Source organism: Phaenicophaeus curvirostris, chromosome 8 (genome assembly GCF_032191515.1).
Source record: "Phaenicophaeus curvirostris isolate KB17595 chromosome 8, BPBGC_Pcur_1.0, whole genome shotgun sequence".
Lineage (NCBI taxonomy): Eukaryota > Metazoa > Chordata > Aves > Cuculiformes > Cuculidae > Phaenicophaeus > Phaenicophaeus curvirostris.
In genome coordinates, this window is record NC_091399.1 from 18,251,631 (window position 1) to 18,269,955 (window position 18,325).

The following is an 18,325-nucleotide window of genomic DNA, read 5'->3' on the forward strand; positions in this document are numbered from 1 at the left end:
AAGGCTACGGAAAACAATGAAATCCCAAATTTCTTCCTGTGGGGCTGACGTGAGCGCATCAAGGGCCCCGTCAAGGAGCAATGGGGTGAGAAAATGGAAGGAAAAGCCCCTAAGAGGGGATGCTGGGTGCTGCCCCGGCAGCTGGACAAGCGGAGCTCACCTGGGCCAAGGAGCGTCCCGTGTGTACTCAGCCCCAACTGGAACAAGCTGAGGTGCTGTGGGTTTGTGTTGCTGCTGGAAGCAAGCAAGGTCCCAGCAAGCCCTTGGTCCCCCTGGCTGCCTGCGTCCAGAGCGGCTGGGGACACCAAGCAGAGGCGCGTGCGGGCAGGGCTGCCCCTTGCACCACGTCCAGGAGGCCAGGGTGAGCGCGGGGATGCCCAAAAGCCAAAGGGAGCGTGTTCCTGCTGGGGACAGTCAACTCATCCTGCGTCACCCTCCTTGTTATCTGTGATTTCCCTTGTCGTGTCTTTAAATCCCACTCCCTCTCCTCACCGCCATCTCGGATGGCCACCAGCCTTTCCGTCCCTTCTGGTCTTTGCACAGACTCTCTCATCGCTCTCCGGAGAAGGAATAGCATCTCCTGATGACATCACACATCCTTTCTGGAGCAAAACTCCCCAAATCATGCACTGGATCTAGAGTTGCTCCTGTGAAGGACCTGCACTAAGAGGCTCTACGGCCCCAGGCAGCCAGGTCTGCAGCTACAGGTTTTGTGTTTAAAATAAAAAGGGCAGCTGACTGTGGCAGCACCCAAGCGATGAGCTCTTTTCCCATCCTGTCCCTCCCTTCCTGCCAAACATTCAGCCTCAAGGCAAGAGTCCCTGTGTCCCCAACACGAGGGGGACACGTGGTTGAACAGGATAATGGCTCTTCAACACAAACTGGATTTGAAAACCTTGAGGGCACCACAGTCAGTCATTAAGAAATGGGGCAGCCACCGTGACCGCAGGGATGCTGAGCACTCTGTGTGGTCTCCAGCAGTGCCACACTGTCCACCCACCTGTTGAAATGCAGCAGTCCCTGCTGGTACCTGCTTTCTGAGGATGAACAAGGACTGTTGGCCAACAGCAGCTCTTCCAATTCTCACATCCATTACCAAATCCTTCATACATTGTGCTGATTACACATTCCTTACAGTCTACGTCACCCTTTTTGGGATGGCTCTCTCCAAACCCCCCATCACTTGCAAGCCAGATGGTCTCTGAGGAGATTTCGCTCTGGCGAAGGTGCGATGAAGGTCCCTCACGGAGCAGAGCCTGAGCGCCCCGCTGCCACACGGCCCCTCTCCTCCTCCTCCTCGTGTCTCGTTCCACAGCCATGGGTTATTGTGCAACGAGCCGGTGGCAGCCACAGCACTTAACTGCATGGAAAATAGCAGAAGGAAAGTATTGGGTGTATTTTTAGCTTATTTTCCTGCAATTTAGCAGCGGGAAAAGAAAAAAAAGAAAAATCAAGTTGTTCCATAAGACTCAATGAAGTCTGGTTTCCTATGGATTTGTGTGCTATAGCCCCTAAATCCCCCCTCTCGCGTGTCCTCCCGGGCACTCTGCCCGCCCGCAGTAATCCCCGTCTCTCCCCAGGTCTCACACCCACCTGGCAGAGCGGGTGGCCAAGGGGCCAGCCCGACCGGCGCTGCTGGCCCAAGCACTAGCCACAGCTCTGCACTCTAAGTGACTTTTAAGGCACCCTTTTCAGCTCTTACCTCTGCTCAGGCACCAATTTTCACGTCACTTGTAGGATGTTAACGTTCTTGACGCTGCTCGTCCTCTGTCAAAGTCTGACAGAGGGACTAGGAAGCTCTCAGGAGGCGACTGACCACCAGACAGCACCAGCCTATCCACCTTATATACTGAAAAAACAGGCTGAAAGAAGCTTTTTTGAACTCTGCTTCCAAATGCCCAGCACTCACAGAGGTTTTCAAAGCAAGGGGCGAGAGTCCCTCAGTGAGGATGTGTAAATGCAGTCTTCACCCAAAACCTGAAGGTGCCTGCAGGTACCTGCACCTTCCTGTACCGGCAGAGCAGGCAGGCGAGGGGAGAGGTGGGACACGGCTCTGGCTGCGCGCACAGAGCACTTTGGGACTTGGCTAACCCAGTGGGCAGACAGGCTAATGCTAAACTTGTGTGAAGACGCACCCGAGCTCGACGGCTGGGAGCGTTTCATCTGCTACCAAAAGATGACATCAACTGGACCAAAGCTATAAACAAACACTCCAGTTTGCTAGAGCCACGGATTACTAACAGCTCCATTTAATAGTCAGTTAAATTATCATCTGGAGTTTTACATAGTGTTACAATGATTTCGTCTTTGTTGCTGTCATTTAAAACCTTTTTCTTTTTTTAAGTAATCCAGAAGGGTTTTGTGTTTCTTGCCACATGGCTATCTCACCCTAAAGCACCCTACTTTCAATCTACAGTAGCAAAACGTCACATTAGAGTTTTAATAGAACATCAAGGAACATGAATTGTACCCATCTTTGTAAAGAGAAGGACCAAACCATCTTTATATGTTAAGTAACTTCACAACAAGTAAAAGGTAGGAATGCTATTACGGGGGTACAGGTGCAGCAAAGAAAAGATAACGACCCAGAGGTTCATCTCAGATGAATGATTGATCACTAATTCAGAAATAAAACAAGAAGAGAGGGCAGGGGGGCAAGGAACATTGCAGAAATGGATGGCATCTTCTCCATCTTTTGTGCTGTTGGCAGCATGGGAAGAACCAGGAGTCCAAGAGAGAAAATACCATGCAGACCCATAGTAGGACCTTGAGGCAGATGTTGGGATGGTGTTGGCTCTGCAGGGATGGGGACACCTTGGGGCTCACCCACAGCTGTTTTGACTGAGCAAGGGCCACGCACCACACCTCACCAAGGCCAGGTCTGCAGCCACGGTGCAGCCCCCTTCGTCTGGTCTCAGTCCCCACAGGAGGCTGCTGGCACTTGTCTGAGGTGGGCTCATCAATGAGGTGGGCGCTGCCCCTTCCACCAAGTAAGAAGTGTTAGGATGAGAGGAAACGGCCTCAGGTAGCACCAGGGGTGTGTGTTTAGATCTGATATTAAGGAAAATTTCTTTACTGAAGGAGCGTGAAGCATTGGAACAGGCTGCGCAGGGAAGTGGTGGAGTCTCCATCCTTGGAGGTGTTCAAAAGGTATACAGATGTGGCAGTTCGGAACACGGTCTAGTGGGCATGTTGGTACTGTGTTGATGGTTGGACTTTCTGATCTTACAGGTCATTTCCAACCTTAATTATTTTATGGCTCTGCGATTAAGAGAGGGATTTTTGAAAGAAAATCCAAATTTGGGCAAAATTCTGAGTTTCAAAGCCAGAGGGAGGTAACCAAGAAGGAAGCCTTCACAAAGCCAGGGCCGTCATGAAGATGGCCCCTCAGACATGCCGCGCTGCCAGAACCTGCCAGCACGATGGGTGCAGCAACACCGTGGCTGTCAACCAAGGGGAGCACAGGCCCCCCCAGAAGACTGCACGGTCCATCACGGGTTGGGGATGCTGAGTCCCACCCGACCGTGCAAGGGTGCTGCCGAAGGACCTCGGATGGGTGGCTTTCCTCTCGCCCTCCAGCGTGGTCCATCTCTAAGTTCACGGGGAAGCTGAGGCTGAGGGAGCAGAGTCTGGCCCAGATGGTTGATGCTGCTGCAGCGTCTTGGTTGACCACATAAGGGCTTTGAGATGCGAAGGCAGAAGCAGAGCCCCAGCACGAACCTTGGGGCTGGAGGAAAAAGTAACCTAGGCAGGTGTGAATGCACAGGGTGTCCAGGGCTTTCCTGGCAGCCTCACAGTGAGTGGCTGGCAGCCTGCACCGCTCCCATCCCTGCTGCTGCACCTAGTCAGCAATAAAAGAGAGGAGTCTGCTACCCAAAGGAAAACAGTCTGCATTTCATATAAAGGCCACGTAAGCGGTATTACTTGGCGAGCAACCAACATGCGTCTGGGCCAGAGCAGCCTTCGTTCAAGCATCCCTCCGAGGCGTTGAGCGGAGGTGCCCTTTGCCCAACCCTGGACGACTGCCCGGCTGGAAGTTAAAAGATGTCTCAGCATCTGCTGGGAGAAGCAAGAAGATAAACCAAAGTGTCTTGGCCAAGATTGTCAATGACTGAAAGGAAAAGGAGCAATGACTTAGTATGCATCACCTGCCCATGGATACCTGCGCATGGAGATGGCGCTGGTCTTGCCCTGAGCCCCAAGCCCTCAGCAGCATCAGGCACATTAAAGTTTAAGGAGAAACATGTGAGAAAAAGCCAAAAGGATCCTTCTTGCAAACAGCAGGCGTTTGCCCGATGACCCCTGCCAGACAAGTTCATTTACAGAAACAACACTGGGATGCCCAGGTAATACTGACAGCTAGTGGCTGCTTCCCAGTCCAGGGCAGATGCTCCTGGAGAAGAGGTCTCCCCGCAAGAAGAGAAGAACAAAGCACTATGTGGTCCTGCAGGAAGATACTGAGCTGCTGTTGAGCAAACGCTGTGATGCGGTGCTGCCGGCTGTGACCAGTTGGGGACCACAGCCACCTCCCTCTCAGCACCACACAACTATTCAAGCCATGTCCTTGGCAGGTAGCAGGAGGAATGAGGCAGAAAATCGTAAGAGACAGGCTGAAGATTGCTCCTGCCAAGACTGAAAAAATGAAAAGGAAATTTCTCTCTGAAGAGGCATCGTAAAAATCCCACTGTAGGGCTCCTGGCTGTTCCAGATCAAGAGTGCACAGCTGGCAAGTCCAGAGATGCTTCCTCTGCAAACCAGGCTGGAAGCTGAAATTAAAAGGAAGCTGTTTGTTGCCTCCAGCACTGTCAGTGGTAAAAGGGCTTTGGAGAACAGTTTGCTCTGAATCGAGCCCAGTGTCCCAGGACAACCCCATTTTTCTGGTTTTGAGAAAAAAAAAAAGTCACCAGTAAGAGGTGCAGATGTGAACCTGAACACGGGAAAGCAAACACCCCTCCCAGGAGCCTGCCCACCACCCACGTCACCGATCCCTCTCTGGGACCTCCGGGATCATCCTGTGATGCCACATTGGGGTACATTATGTCTGGCTCCCCGTGCAGAACCGGAGCTACCCCAGGGCAGCTGGTGCAGAAGGCAGGCTCGGCCATGCCGTCTGGGTGCTGCTGTCTTGGCTGAGGCTCTCCAGAGCAGCAGTTTGACATTGCTTCAAAGTCCTTATTATGGTGGGTGGAAACACAACATGGGAAGGATTTTTTAAGTCGACTTCCTAAGAACGTGGTCCCACAAGAAAGCTCATGATGTCCCTCTGATGACTGGCCCTGAGGCTGAGCTGCCTTTGCTTTGGAGGACTCTGTATCTTGGAGCAGATGTGGGCTTTGATCATGACAGAACAACATGAGGAGAAGGGCTGACCAGCTCCCCTCTCTGCTCTCCCCAGCTGGTGACACCACACCAGCCCTGCCCTGCAATGGCACCGCGGCTCAGCCAGGTCTCACCCAGACCTCGTGCGTTACAATTGCAAACCTCCATCCCCAATCCTCTTGGCTGCCCAGTGGCTGTTTTCTTAGCCATGACCAGTAACATCTCAGCCTGTGAGCCCTGCCTGCATGTTCCCAACTCTGCATCACCAGCTCCCCCTTCCCGGCTGTGCCGCCGTGTTTCTCCTGTGGCTGGTGTCCTCCATCCACACGGACAGTCCCCGCAGGCAGGGCAGGGGTGGGGCAGGAGGAGAGGGCTGTGCCCTCCCAACCTGCCCTCTCCACTGATGCTGAGGAACCTCTTGGCAAAATGAATAAAACAAAACCAAGAAAACTGGGTCCCACAAGACTTCTAACTAGAAAGGCTTTTGGCCAAGTCATAGAAGAAACTAATACTCAGTCAATCCAGCACAGAGCAGCCGCTATTTCTCCCCGGTCCAAATTTTTTGCCTCCAGAAACATCAGCGACACCCTCCCCCCCACCATGGGTCTGTGTATAAAACCCTCACAAACGCCCATCGGAAGGCCAGCGTGAGAGCGGGCACACGCAACCCTCAGTAGTCTTTGTCACCATAGTCATTGTAAAGGACGCTCAGCGTCTGCTCCTCGCACGTCTTCTTGAGGTCCTGGCTGAGCTCCGACCAGTCGAGCCCGTAGGGCTTGATCTCGCTGTAGCGGCAGGCGAGGTACTTGAGGGATGAGCGCTGGAGGCTGATCTTGGGCTCTTGCAGGAGGCCGTTGCACCAGCTGCTCAGGTCCCCAAGCTGCGAGAGGATGAGGCCAGCCTTCCTGCAGCGAGGGCAGGCGCAGGGAGATGCCGGGGGGGTGGGCAGCGAAGGGACAGTGGGGGCGATGGAGACAACATGGGACGATGGCGGGAAGGGCAGGAGGAGCGTATGAGGAGAGAAAAGCAAAGACGGTTAAGAACACCAGAGGAGCTCCTGGAAGGAGAAGAGATAACGCAAGAGTCGGGCAGCATGGACAGCAGCTGAGTAGAGGATGAAGAGAGACAACGGTGACGGTGAGGACACACCAGCCTGGTGGCAGCACTGCAATCCTAAATGCACACGAGAACAGCCCACACCCTGGTCAGATGCCCGTTCCACCACGGCGATGCTGAACCCGCTGCACTGGTCTTGGGATTCACCTTACACTTCCCTGCCCTATCCCTCCTTCTTCTTCCACTCTGTATCATCTCCACAACAAGGCCAGGTTTGCCGAGGGTTTAGAGAGGGGACAGTCACAGGTGTAGCTGTGAAACCTCCAACACCCCTTGCGATGGACATCAGTGACTCAAAAAGCACCACCAGTCACTGCTGCAGCTACAGGACTCCAAACGTAACAGGGTGAGAAAACAACAGATAACAGCACTGCAGGCAGGGGGGAGAAATGCTAAAATGTGTCAGGCACGACAGGTGTGGGCAACTCAGAGCAGCATCACTGCACGTGTCCTCTCCATGAAGTGCATGTTTTGCACGTTTGGGAACTGTGCTGGTCACTCCCGGCTTGGTGTAGAACATCTCCGGTGACATGGCAGCAAGGGCAGGGAAAAGACAGGCATACCAAGAGCATCACTCCTTGCCATCGTGTGGCTGAGGAAGCCAGCGTGCCAGCCCACCAGTGAGCATGAAGGAGACTTAGGAAAAAAATCACTTGAAATATCATGCCTGGCTTGTGGGGTTCTGTATGGAAGGCTGAAGGAGATGAAAATTATGATCCTCAAGAGATGCAATATCACAAGATAAAAGGAGAATGAATGACACTCTGGTATGTGACTTGTGACCTTCAGTAAAGGTTTAGGAAATATGACCTACAGGACAACATGCAGATTAGATGGACTATATTGAGGCATACAATGCAAGTTTGATCCAAAAAGGCATACAAGGCAAGTTTGGTCCTGCATCTCCCAATTGCAGGAAGCAAAACAAGCAAAGGCAGGTCACGGCAGCAGCGCTTCATAAAGAGCCACAACCCAGCCAGGGAAGCCAGGAGAAAAGATTGGGTGACAGAGGGAGAGGATGTCCAAGATGAATCCATCTTCAGCAGAAGACAAACACGCAGCACTCTTAGGGCAACATAGCCTCAGGGTGGGCTTGTTCTGCTAGTAAGAAAGTGCTGAATTACCATCCCCTCATGCTGGATGAGATACTAGAAGAGCGCAGAGTATCCTAGTCAAATATGACCTAAATTGCGTTCTCTTCACATTTTTCCTCTTAAAAGTGTGCTTCCAAGGCTTTTATCAAGAAAAACAGTTGTTTAAGCTAAAACACATTATGTTCATCTTAAATTTGTCTAGCACTTTGGGGAACATCCAGAGAATCTGGTAAATGTGGAGGTAATGGATTCAAACGAAGTGTCTTGAAGTTGAATGGAAACCCAGACAAAAGTGTCTCAAGAGCTGGGATAAGCTTCCTAGCCAGCTTCAAGGTCAGCTGGTAAGTTAGTATAGACCGTGGAGAGAAGATCCATCCCCTTGGTAGCTTTAACTCAGCACCTGTTCTCCACAGAACAGGCAGCAGAGGCACAAGTCATAACACTCAGGGAAAAAACAACCCTCTTTGTCACGTTCTTGCTCGGATAAGCAGGGGTTATGTGTGGAGCATGTGGCTGTGTTGTGGCTGGTTTGATAACCCAAGTGTACATTCCATGGAGGAACACTCTAAGTCCCTCCACACCTTACTCCAGGAGAGGTGCATCACGAGAGAGCTGGTTGGAAAGGATTAATTTGCCCCAGGACCAGCCAGAGCCAATCTTGGTTCTTCTGGAGAGTAAACCCTCTAAATGCCCATTGTTGAGGTGGCTGCATCTCCAAGGATCTGAAGCCACAGAGAGATCATTCAGCTCTAAAGCCATGCAACACTTGCAGACCCAGGGCTCACACCCAGCGCACAGAAGAAAGGTGAATGTGCATAGCATGGTGCTGACTCTGGACATGGCCACCCAAGCTGGCCAGGCCTTCCAGCTGTGAGAAGGCAGCCAACCTCTCACTTGTCCTGATCTCCACATCTAGACACATCGGAAAGGTGCCATGACTGCCTCTCTTCCTCCAGCATCACAAGTATCCTAACAGGATCGTTGAACGCAGTCCCACAGATATCTGCTCAAAGACTGTAGAAACTACCAGACTTCACATCAAATTCCGCCTTCACTTATTACTTGCCAGAAAATAACTTGCATTTCCCTCCATTTCTTCTCCTTATGTGAAGTCCAGGGCTCTCTGCAGCTCTTCTTGGACTCGGAGGGAGCAACTTGCTTTCGTAGCTCCAGACAAGTTATCTGCACGCATCCCCGCTTCCTTTGGTCCAGCAGCCAGCGTCGCCGAGAAGGGAAGCGAGTGCATCCCGAGCGAGCAGAGCCAGAAGGTGGCACGGCCACATGGAGGAGGAGGGACACGGTAGAGTCAGTCGCGTGGGTCCACACCCAGGACTTCAAAAGAGCATCAGCAACAGTCAAACAAACACTCTGTCTGCTGGCTAAATAATGTCATCTGCAAGCGATTTGTCCTGTCACCACCAGTCTGGATGCTTCGCCCTCGCAGACGATCAAACAGGAGGTCTGCTTTCCAAGATTTGTCATCACCAGAACCCACTGCAGCTGCCTATATGTCTCTTTCCAAGTAGTGCGAGCTGCAAACACTTCATCAGCAACTTGCGTCATCCCATCCTAAGCACTCCAGCATTTCCAGAGGGTGGAATTAACCCTCTGGCTCGTGGATTTACACAATAACATGTGGGCAATTCGGTGACACGTCTGGCTGCCCCATGCCAAGGCACCTCTGCGCTGCAGGGCTCGAGGAGGCAGCTTCCACCCTTAGTCCTTGGTCTCCTCCGTGAGGCAGCAAACAGCAACAGCAAAGCTCAGCCTCGGTGACGACTCCAGTCTGTCATGTAGGGAATTTTATGTACTCCTCACGCAAACCATCACAACGGATGTCAGATGGTCTGTGTAAACTGGGTGTGGATTTCATATCTGGAAACGGCGACAGAGCAGCATCACCACAGCTGGGCTTGAGACAAAGGTAAGATCTAAGTCCAAGCCTGTTGGTCCCAATTGAGTGTCATGGGAATGAAGCAACCCTGGGCAGAGAAGCTGGTGGGAACCTCAGCCTTAACAAGACTCCACACGCTGGGATGTTGCTACTGAGCTTTGAAGATGTGCCTCACAGTTCCCATTTCTTAGAACATAAATGGGAAAGGGGGAAAGAGGAGAGGCCCCAGCTTTGCCCTAGGGAGTGGAGGATCTCTTAGGAGTTTCTCACCAGAGCTGAACCAGGAGACATGCCTAAAGCACTAAGCACAAGGCAGACAGCCACCAGCTATTTGCTGAGTCTTCCTGACCACCTAGCAGAGGTTTGGAGGACAGAGGAGGTACACAGAGGACATCCAATCATCTGCTAGAAATCCACAGGTGATCACCTGGAGAAGCAGGACTGGAAAACAGCTAGTGGTGAGACCAGCAAAAGGAGGTGTGGGGCAGAGGGTAAGGTGGAGACCATGCATTTCATAGACAGGAGCTGCTGCTGACGTACATCTGAAGTAATCCTGGTTTCCAGATGGGCTCAAGGCTCTGGTTCTTTGGAAACCAGATGCTATGAAACACCGCTGCAGCCCACACAATCTCCCAGCCCAGCTTACAAAACTCATTGCAAACATTCACATTACTGGGAAACCAGACAAAAGCAGATGTTCAAGGACTTGGGGAGAAGGGAACATCTGGCTGCCTCTGCAAGGCCAGGACACAAGGCAGCCCATCCCCAGCCAGCTGGAGGAATGACCTGGAGGAGCCCAAGGAGAGCACATGGTGCTCACTCAGGCATGAAGAAACTGTTTCAGCCAGCAAGAGCCCAGGGCAACCTCCTCCAAAACCTTCTGCGGCAGCTCAGCTCTACCGCAGCACCAAAACCATCCATGTCCCTGCCGTAACACCACACAACCACAGACATGGATTGAAAGGGAGGGAACGTGCAATTCAAACCCAAAGTCAACCCACTGCCTGCTTTGGACCCCAGGTGACAGTGAGTTCAATGCAAAGAGATGCATTCTGCTCAAGCCAAAGCCCACAAAAAGGAAGAAGGCCAAATCTGACCTTGGCATGGCCCAGCACATGTGTGTGTTTGCACACACTTCAGCCAGCAGCTTTCACCCCCAAGTCCTGTCCCACCTTCTGCAGCAGGTTTGCAGTTACAACCACCACTTTGCACCTTCCTCCCTCCATCAGCGCATGAGGCCCCTCTCTAGTAACATATGCTGACCACACTCGGACCTTCTCACCAGCAACAACCTCCATTCCTCAAAGTTGAGCTATACTTTTTCCCAAGACCTTCTGCCTTTTTGCCTGAGGCAGCAGCTACTGAGGGAAAGAGAGAATCCCTTCCCACTCTGCATGGCATGAGGGTCAGTACAGGGCTGGTAGGATGGAGAAAGATGATAGGTTGACAACGGTCTATCATCTTCCAACTTGTCCTATGTTCATGGTCCTTCAGTAGGGAAGGCTGGACCCCAAACATGCATGGCATCCACCAAAACAGGAACCCTGCTGTAAGACCCTAAGCTCTATAATCAAACAAATTCATGAGATTTGCCACAGTGCCATCTTCCTGGTGACCAACACCTATGAGGGAAAGTATGTTGGTGGGCAAGCCTGCCTGCCTCACCAACCCAGCTCCCGAGCCTACCTGGGCCCGAGCTCATCTTCACAGCGCCAAGTGAACTCCCCAAAACTCTCGTAGTGCTGGTTGTAGTGGTAAAGGACACGGTGCAGGCTGGGGGAGCCCAGGTCCAGCAGAGTGTTGTAGGCTGTTTGCTGCTCCTTGCCGCTGGTGTAGCCATTGAAGAGGTTGTAGATCTTGTCTGCTATTTCTGGGCAGAAATAGGACATGAGGTATTCAGTGAGGTGCAAGGAAAAGGACGAACAAAGCCTACCAGTCTAAAGCTCAGCTTTAAGGAAACCAAGACCAGAGCGAAGATTTGTCCCTTGGGTTATGATTTACATTATATCGAGACAAGGACCCAATGGAGGAGCAACAGAGCAGACAGCATTTCCCAGACACAATCCAGGTTATGTCCCCACAGTTTGGTCCAATTAGGAACAGAAATAGGTGGTGCTATCCAGTACCATTACTGAAATATGATTTATTTATGAGAAAGCACATAATTGGGGATCTCGAGCACATACACCATCTATGCTATCAGTTGCTTTCTGGGCAGGACAGGCAGGTCCTTCTTGGCTATTTTGGTATGTCCTGAGTGCTTGCCCCTCCACCCATCCTCCCACCCGCACACGGGGCCTCTGCATTTGTTTGCTGAGAGGATGTGCACCTCCTACTGCCTTCCACACCAATCTTCAACACCACATGGCAGCACCTGGGACACCATGAACAAAGGAGATGTTACAGACAGGACACAAGGCATTTGTGAGGATGTGCTGGAAGGGGGAACTCCCTGTTGCTGGCCCCAAGCACCACAGTCCAGCTCCCTCCAGCTCCCTCCATCTCACCTTGAGCTTTCACATCATCTACCACAGGGCAGGGGGTCTTGACCATCACATCACTGGATCTTGAGCGTCTTCCTGTGTTATCGACTCCCCAGAGTGTGAACCTGGCCGAGAAGGAAAGAGTTGATGTTCTGGCGTGCAAGCCCTATGCAAACACAGGCAGCATCAGGCAGGAGCACCATGCCCAGGGCAACGGAGCTGCCGGGGGCACAGCGTGGGGCAGGGACTCACATGTAGGTGGTGTCGGGCTCCAGGCAGCGGATGATGAGGGAGATGGTGGAGGAGAGTCTGTCAGGCACTCGGGCCGGCATGGCGCAGGGTGACTTGGCACCTGAGATGATGTCATCCACAAAGCTCAGCACCGTCTCTAGGGAGAGAGGGGAAGACGTACTGCAGGTGACGACACCGGTGCTCCCCGGAGCTGCTCAGGTCTGCTAGGTTACAATGCTGCCTGGGGCTGATGGGGACCAAGGCTCATGCATGAGGCTGGCACAGAGCTAGACCTATTGCTTTTCCAGGAAGGCTCATCACCATGGTGGGGAGCCACCACTTCCACAGAATGGTGGGCAGAAATGGTTGCTGTCTCTTCACAGGATAAAAGGGATATGTTGCTCCCTTGTAAAAAGGGAGACAAGTTCTCCACCATCTCCACCCCACCCCGCTAACAAAGAACCAGTGGAGTCCCCACTCACCGGTCTCCACCTTGGAGTGGTCCATCCTGTCAGTGACTTTCTCTTGACGGAGGAGGTAGTCGACAATCTGCACCCCGATGGGGGGCTCCGAGTGTTCCCACTCCAGCACCACCAGTGTGCTGCTGGGCTCATGAACAGTGGAGAGCCGCAGGCTGTGGGTGATGTCAGCTGGTCAGCATCTTAGGAGGGCAAGGTACACCAGCCACCCCCTCTGTCCACCCGTGCTCACCCTCACCCGTGCCTACCACCACTTTGTTGCTTCTCCATGCCACAAAAAGGCAGCAAAACCACCAGGCTGACATGTGGGAGAGCTGCCGAGGACAAGTCCTCCAGCTGGTCCCCATGGCTGGTGCAGAAGACAGTATGAGTGTGTCCTGCCCATAGTTGCTAGCCTCACTCACTCTGCTGTGCAGACCCCATGCAAATGCAACAAAAATCAGTTGGCTTCTATAAGGCAGGACCTAGGGACAGTTTTTCCATTACTTTCTCACATCAAGAGGGCTTCAAAGCCATTAACGCATGGGAGAGAGCAAGAGTAGGACAGATGTGATTCCCCACCTCCCACCCCTCCTGGCTCTGGGCATGCTGGTCCCAAGGACTCCTTCTCTGAGTTTGCTTTACCAAGATGGATATAAAACCAGTTCCCCAATCCTCAGGTTAATTTAGAAAAGGTGCTGCATCTCTGCATCCCCCCTCCCCGATTACCACATCCCCTGTCAGCTTGCAAACTGCCCGTATAAAGCCACCTCAGCCCCATCACCTCCTGCCACCACACTGTTGGCCATCGCCACCTCCTCCCAGACCCGAAAGGTCAGGCTGAGCATGCATGAGACCTACACGGGGTGCGGAAGAGGTGCGCAGGTGGGCAGCCCGTCGGCCCCAAAGGCACTCGAGTCGCACCGACACCAGTCCTCAATGACGTCCCCACTGCCTGAGCACCACAGCGAGCTCATGGTGGCCTCCTGCAAGAGCTGGGAGAGGGGAGAAGGGGGTTAGCACTGGGCAGGTGATCTCCCATCCTGCCACAACTCGAGTCAGTGTTCATCCATGCCCTGGTGGGTGCAGCACAGTTCATCCACCCTGGAGAGCAGGGCTGGCCAACGAGCAAGGTCTGCCATGGCTTGATTCGATGCTACCAGAGAAAGCTGCTTGCAAAGACCACCCCGGGGCTGTTCTGCCACCCCTAATCCCCACCCCACCACTCCCAGCCAGGGGATCCTCACCCGCTGGGTCTGGTTGTTGGTGACCAGCTCATAGATGGGGGCCGCTTTGGTGACCTCCAGCAGGATGGGCTCCGATGGTGCATCTGGACCAGAGGTGACGTGGCAGAGTGGGCAGGAGGAGGGGCAGCGCCCGCGGCTCTGGCACTCCATCCGCACGCCGGCTGCCATACGCTTGGTGCCGGACTCAGAGAGGCTGGCGATGTACTCGGGGAAGGTAAGAACCTTGGGGTCCCGCTCTCGCTCCTCTGACTCGTCTGAGGGGGAGTTGCCTGATAAAGGGGGAAAAGAGGCACCAGGGTGGGCTCTGAGCCATCAACAAGGGGGCAGAGGCCTGCCTTGTGCCCATGAGACCCCCTTGGAGCTTTCCACCTGCTCTGTAGGGATGAAATGTTTCCTGGTCTCGAGAGCAGGAATCAGGACTGTAAAGTCCACCCTGGCCTCTGACATCACCCGTCCTTTTGTCTCCCTGTAACTCAGTCGCCTGGCATTGGGACAGGCCCCTCTTGCAGCAGATCCCCACGAGAGGGAGCCTTCTTCTTGCATCTGGAGGCTCATAAAGGACCCACCTGGACAAGTCCACCCCATGATGATCCCTTGGTAAAGCCCCCTGCTGAACCATTCCGCTGCGAAAGCCCTCCCGACCCAACAACAGATTTGTTCACTCAAGTCCCTTGGTTCCCAAGAACCCCCATCAAAGCGGATGTGACAGAGCATGTTGGAGACCAGAGAGCATGTGTGTCTGACCAGGCTGCTCAGCAACTATGCTGACTTGTCCCCCAGCAAAGATCTACAGTCAGCAGCACCGAAGAGCTCAGGATATGAAGGGAAGACTTGTCAGTGCCTCACGATGCCCAGAAAGCTCCAGAGATGGAGCCACCATGTGGTCTCCAGCACCTACATCCCACCCACATTCAGCACCCACTCACGAGAAGGGAGATGGGGAAAATAAAGTCTTGCCCTAAACGCTCTGCTTACAGAGCACCATCACAGAGCTAAAGAAAACGGTGAGATGGAGGCAGTTACGTTATTGATGGCAAGGCTGAAGGCTCATTCACCCCATGAACACAAGGGAATCACTCAGGTCCTACCCAGCCAGCCCTCAGGCAACCCTGCAGCCCAACAGGCTTGCAGAAAACCAGATTTACAGCAGGAAAGCACTGCTACGCTCTTCCCAGCTCTGCACAAAGGTGCTGATGCTGCGTGCCACTGTGTCACCACTACTTGGGGCAGTGAGGTAGACCCGGCCCTTGGTGGGCTGCTCTCCAGCCCTCCCATAGAAGGAAATCCTCGGACCCAAAGGGAAAAGTCCTGACACAGCAATCAAGAAGGTAGGATCTGCCCATCACTGCCATACCCCAGCTGGCATCGCCCTGCTATGCAAGGACATGGTGCTTTTCATAGAATGCGTTGGGTTGGAAGGGATCTTAAAGCCCATCCAGTCTCACCCCCCTGCCATGGGCAGGGACACCTCCCACGGGATCAGGCTGCTCCAAGCCCCATCCAATCTGGCCTTGAACCCCTCCAGGGATAGGGCAGCCACAGCTTCCCTGGGCAACCTGGGCCAGGGCTTCCCCACCCTCATCAGGAAGAACTTCTTCCTAATGTTTACTCTAAATCTTCCCCTCTCCAATTTTATAGAATCATAGAATCCCTAGGTTGGAAAAGACCTTTGAGATCATCAAGAACTGCCCACTACTAAATCATACTAAATTTATAGTCATTCCCCCTTGTCCTATCACTTCATGCACTTGCGATACAAAAGGCTCGACACTGAAGAAAGAGGGACCAAGAGGGACCACTGATGATGGTCGAGGTAGGCTGGTGGGGTTGAAGGAAGTCAAAGGATGCCCCAAGCCTTGCCCCTGGGTCCGGCTCAAGGCATCACTGGTGGTGGCTTGGCACGGGCTGGCTACGGCGAGGAACCATCAGAGAGCACATCCACTACTCAATAGGAAGATCTTCCTATCACAAGGGTTTGCTGAGAAATAGGCCAGAGCTACCCTGTCCTCAAGACTCCTGCAAAGAAAACAAGGCCGTTAAACAAACCCTGGGATACAAGAGCATTGCTGCACTCCCCCAGCGAGCTGGAAATGGATCGCTTTGGGCTGGCTGTGAATTGCGGCTTAGCAGGCGCCAAGAGAAAGCAGAGGAGTCAGGGAATGATTTGTCTCTTGCAATTTCTCAATCGATACCCAGCTCCTGACGTTTGCAAACAAAAAGCAAGGGAGAGAAAGAGGCAGGTGCCAGAATGAAACCGAAATGTGATATTGTGGGTGGAAAGAGACTGCCAGACCTGAAAAGCCTCCAAGCAGGGAAATCAAAGAGGAGGAAATTGCAGGGGGAAAAAACAGTACTCGCAATCAAAAGATGCTACATCTGGAGACAGCCCACAGCAAACCAGCAACGGGGCTGTACTCTTGCAGGTGGGCTTGGGAAGAAGTCCAGGCTACAGGAGGTCTGAGCCTGCAGGATCCACATTCATGCTCAGAAATAAGCCTTTCCCACACAAAAGCCCTGAGGAGAAAACAAATGTCTCCTCATCCAGGGCACAGCAAGAGCAGCATCATAGGCTGGTGCTCGTCCTGAGAATTCTGAAGCTCCACGATGGAAACAATACGGCGGTCACGCTGCCTGTGAGCTCCAAGCTCAAGCTGCCTGCATCCAGGAGCTCCCGGGCAAGGGGCAGCAAACCAAGGTCACCTAAAAAGCAGCAGCTCTGCTCAGCATCCCCCGTATCCAGGTTTGGGAGGTGGATCTTGCTGCCCAGCCGTGGGTGGTGCCACCCAACATCCCCAGCACAGGCGGCAGAATGCCCGCAGGCAGCTTTGCAAAGGCCAGCACAAGAGGAGACGCCACAGTCCTGGTGACAGCCAGCAGGTGTTAGGCTGCCTCTGCTTTTAGAAAGCTTGTGTCCAAACCAGCCATCTCCACCTCCCTGCAAAATCTCTTCCACAGGGGCTCTGGATGGGATGCAGCAGTGACAGATGCCCTCTGGTGAACTTCCCAGTCCATAACTGGGGCTCCAGACATTAAAAGCACAGTGCTGACAGCCCAGGGGAAGAAAATACATTAGAGGGAGAAAAGTCTGGCTGCGGGATGCAAGTGGAAAAGAGCAGATATGATGGAAACAAAAGGAAGGAAGGAACAGGATTAAAGACAAATAACAGTTAAGTCCAGAATCAGGCAGGACGGCTTGGTGGGATTAGTGCGTTCGTCTTTCATCTCCCTGGGGATGTGGGTATTTATCTTCCCTTCTGGCCCAGCCTAATGCCTGCTGTAGTCCACAGGAGTCCTTCAGCTGGCTTCAAAGGGTAAGAGAGCAGGGTGTCAATAAAAATGAGATGAGATGTGGCCCTGACATGGGCTGGGCACTTTCCTGGCTTTGCCAAAAGCAAACTCAGCTTCCCACTCCCACGGGGCAGCTCTGGGGACCCTTCCTGGTAGGTGAGCAGAGGTCCTACCTTTGCTGATGTCCTCATACTCCAGCCAGAGCTGCCGCTGGACCTGTCTGTTGGGATACCAGATGGAGCAGGACTGCTCAAAGCCATACACCGCCTCCTGGATGTAGTGGTTGCCAAACTGGTCCAGCAGCGCTACAAAATCTCCACGGGAGGTGGCCCCATCCAGAGAGTGAAGAGCATTGCTGAAGGCTGAGAAGGAGACAGAAGATGCTCAAGTCCCAGTGAACCCTGAGCCCTTGCCACCCTCCAACACACTTGAAATGGGAAACCAGCCTTCGAGCCAGTCACCTGCCAGAAGAAGGCTGTATGTCCTCTTAGAATCATAGAATGGTTTGGGTTGTGAGGGACCTTAAAGCTCATCCAGTCCCACCCCCTGCCATGGTCAGGGACACCTCCCACTAGATCAGGGACTCCAAGCCCTATCCAGCCCAGCCTTGAACACCTCCAGGGATGGGGCAGCCACAACTTCTCTGGGCAACCCGTGCCAGGGCCTCCCCAACTCCAAAGTGGAGAATTCCTTCCTAACATCTAGTCTAAATCTCCCTTCCAATTTAGAGCCACTCCTCCTCATCCTGTCACTCCATTCCCTTGTAAAAAGCCCTCCCCAGCTTCCCCATGGCCCCTTCCCTGCTCTACCCCAGCCCTGCACGCTTACACTGGGAGATGGTCAGCTGGTTGAGTCGGACGTGGTACATGACGGACTGCACCTTCCAGTGCTGCAAGAGCGGGTACCCGGACACCTCGCTGAAGTTGACCATCCCTGCCAGAGAAAGGACACTGGGGCTCAGCACCACTGCTCAGGGACGCCTCACTGTGCGGATGCCCCTTGTGCTGTGCCTGGGGCAACACAGCCAGCGGGGTGGGAGGACGCTGAGCGAAAGGACTGTGCACGCATCACAACCCCCAGGGAGGGAGGGAGGCATCTGGAGCGATGGGTCCACTGCTCCCTGACAATTAACATCATGGCTTTGAAAGAAAATATGTGCATTAGTTTCATCCTGCGGTCCCAGGCTCTGCATCAG

General features: G+C 53.3%; 1 protein-coding gene across 3 annotated transcripts in view; it reads right to left on the reverse strand.

The window, feature by feature from the left end:
- Positions 1-1,197: 1,197 nt before the first annotated feature.
- Positions 1,198-18,325, reverse strand: part of ASTN1 (astrotactin 1) — a 58,766-nt gene continuing 41,638 nt past the window's right edge. For 2 of the 3 annotated variants that reach the window (XM_069862633.1, XM_069862632.1), the window contains 9 exons: positions 17,959-18,063; positions 17,304-17,492; positions 13,843-14,111; positions 13,457-13,590; positions 12,620-12,771; positions 12,159-12,294; positions 11,931-12,031; positions 11,110-11,293; positions 5,088-6,224 (listed from right to left, as the gene is read on the reverse strand). In XM_069862633.1, coding sequence (XP_069718734.1) covers positions 5,990-6,224; positions 11,110-11,293; positions 11,931-12,031; positions 12,159-12,294; positions 12,620-12,771; positions 13,457-13,590; positions 13,843-14,111; positions 17,304-17,492; positions 17,959-18,063 — 1,505 coding nt within the window. In that variant the 3' untranslated portion in view covers positions 5,088-5,989. Of the gene's footprint in view, positions 1,361-5,087; positions 6,225-11,109; positions 11,294-11,930; positions 12,032-12,158; positions 12,295-12,619; positions 12,772-13,456; positions 13,591-13,842; positions 14,112-17,303; positions 17,493-17,958; positions 18,064-18,325 lie in introns of those variants that run through there. The other variant, XM_069862634.1, reaches the window with a different exon arrangement.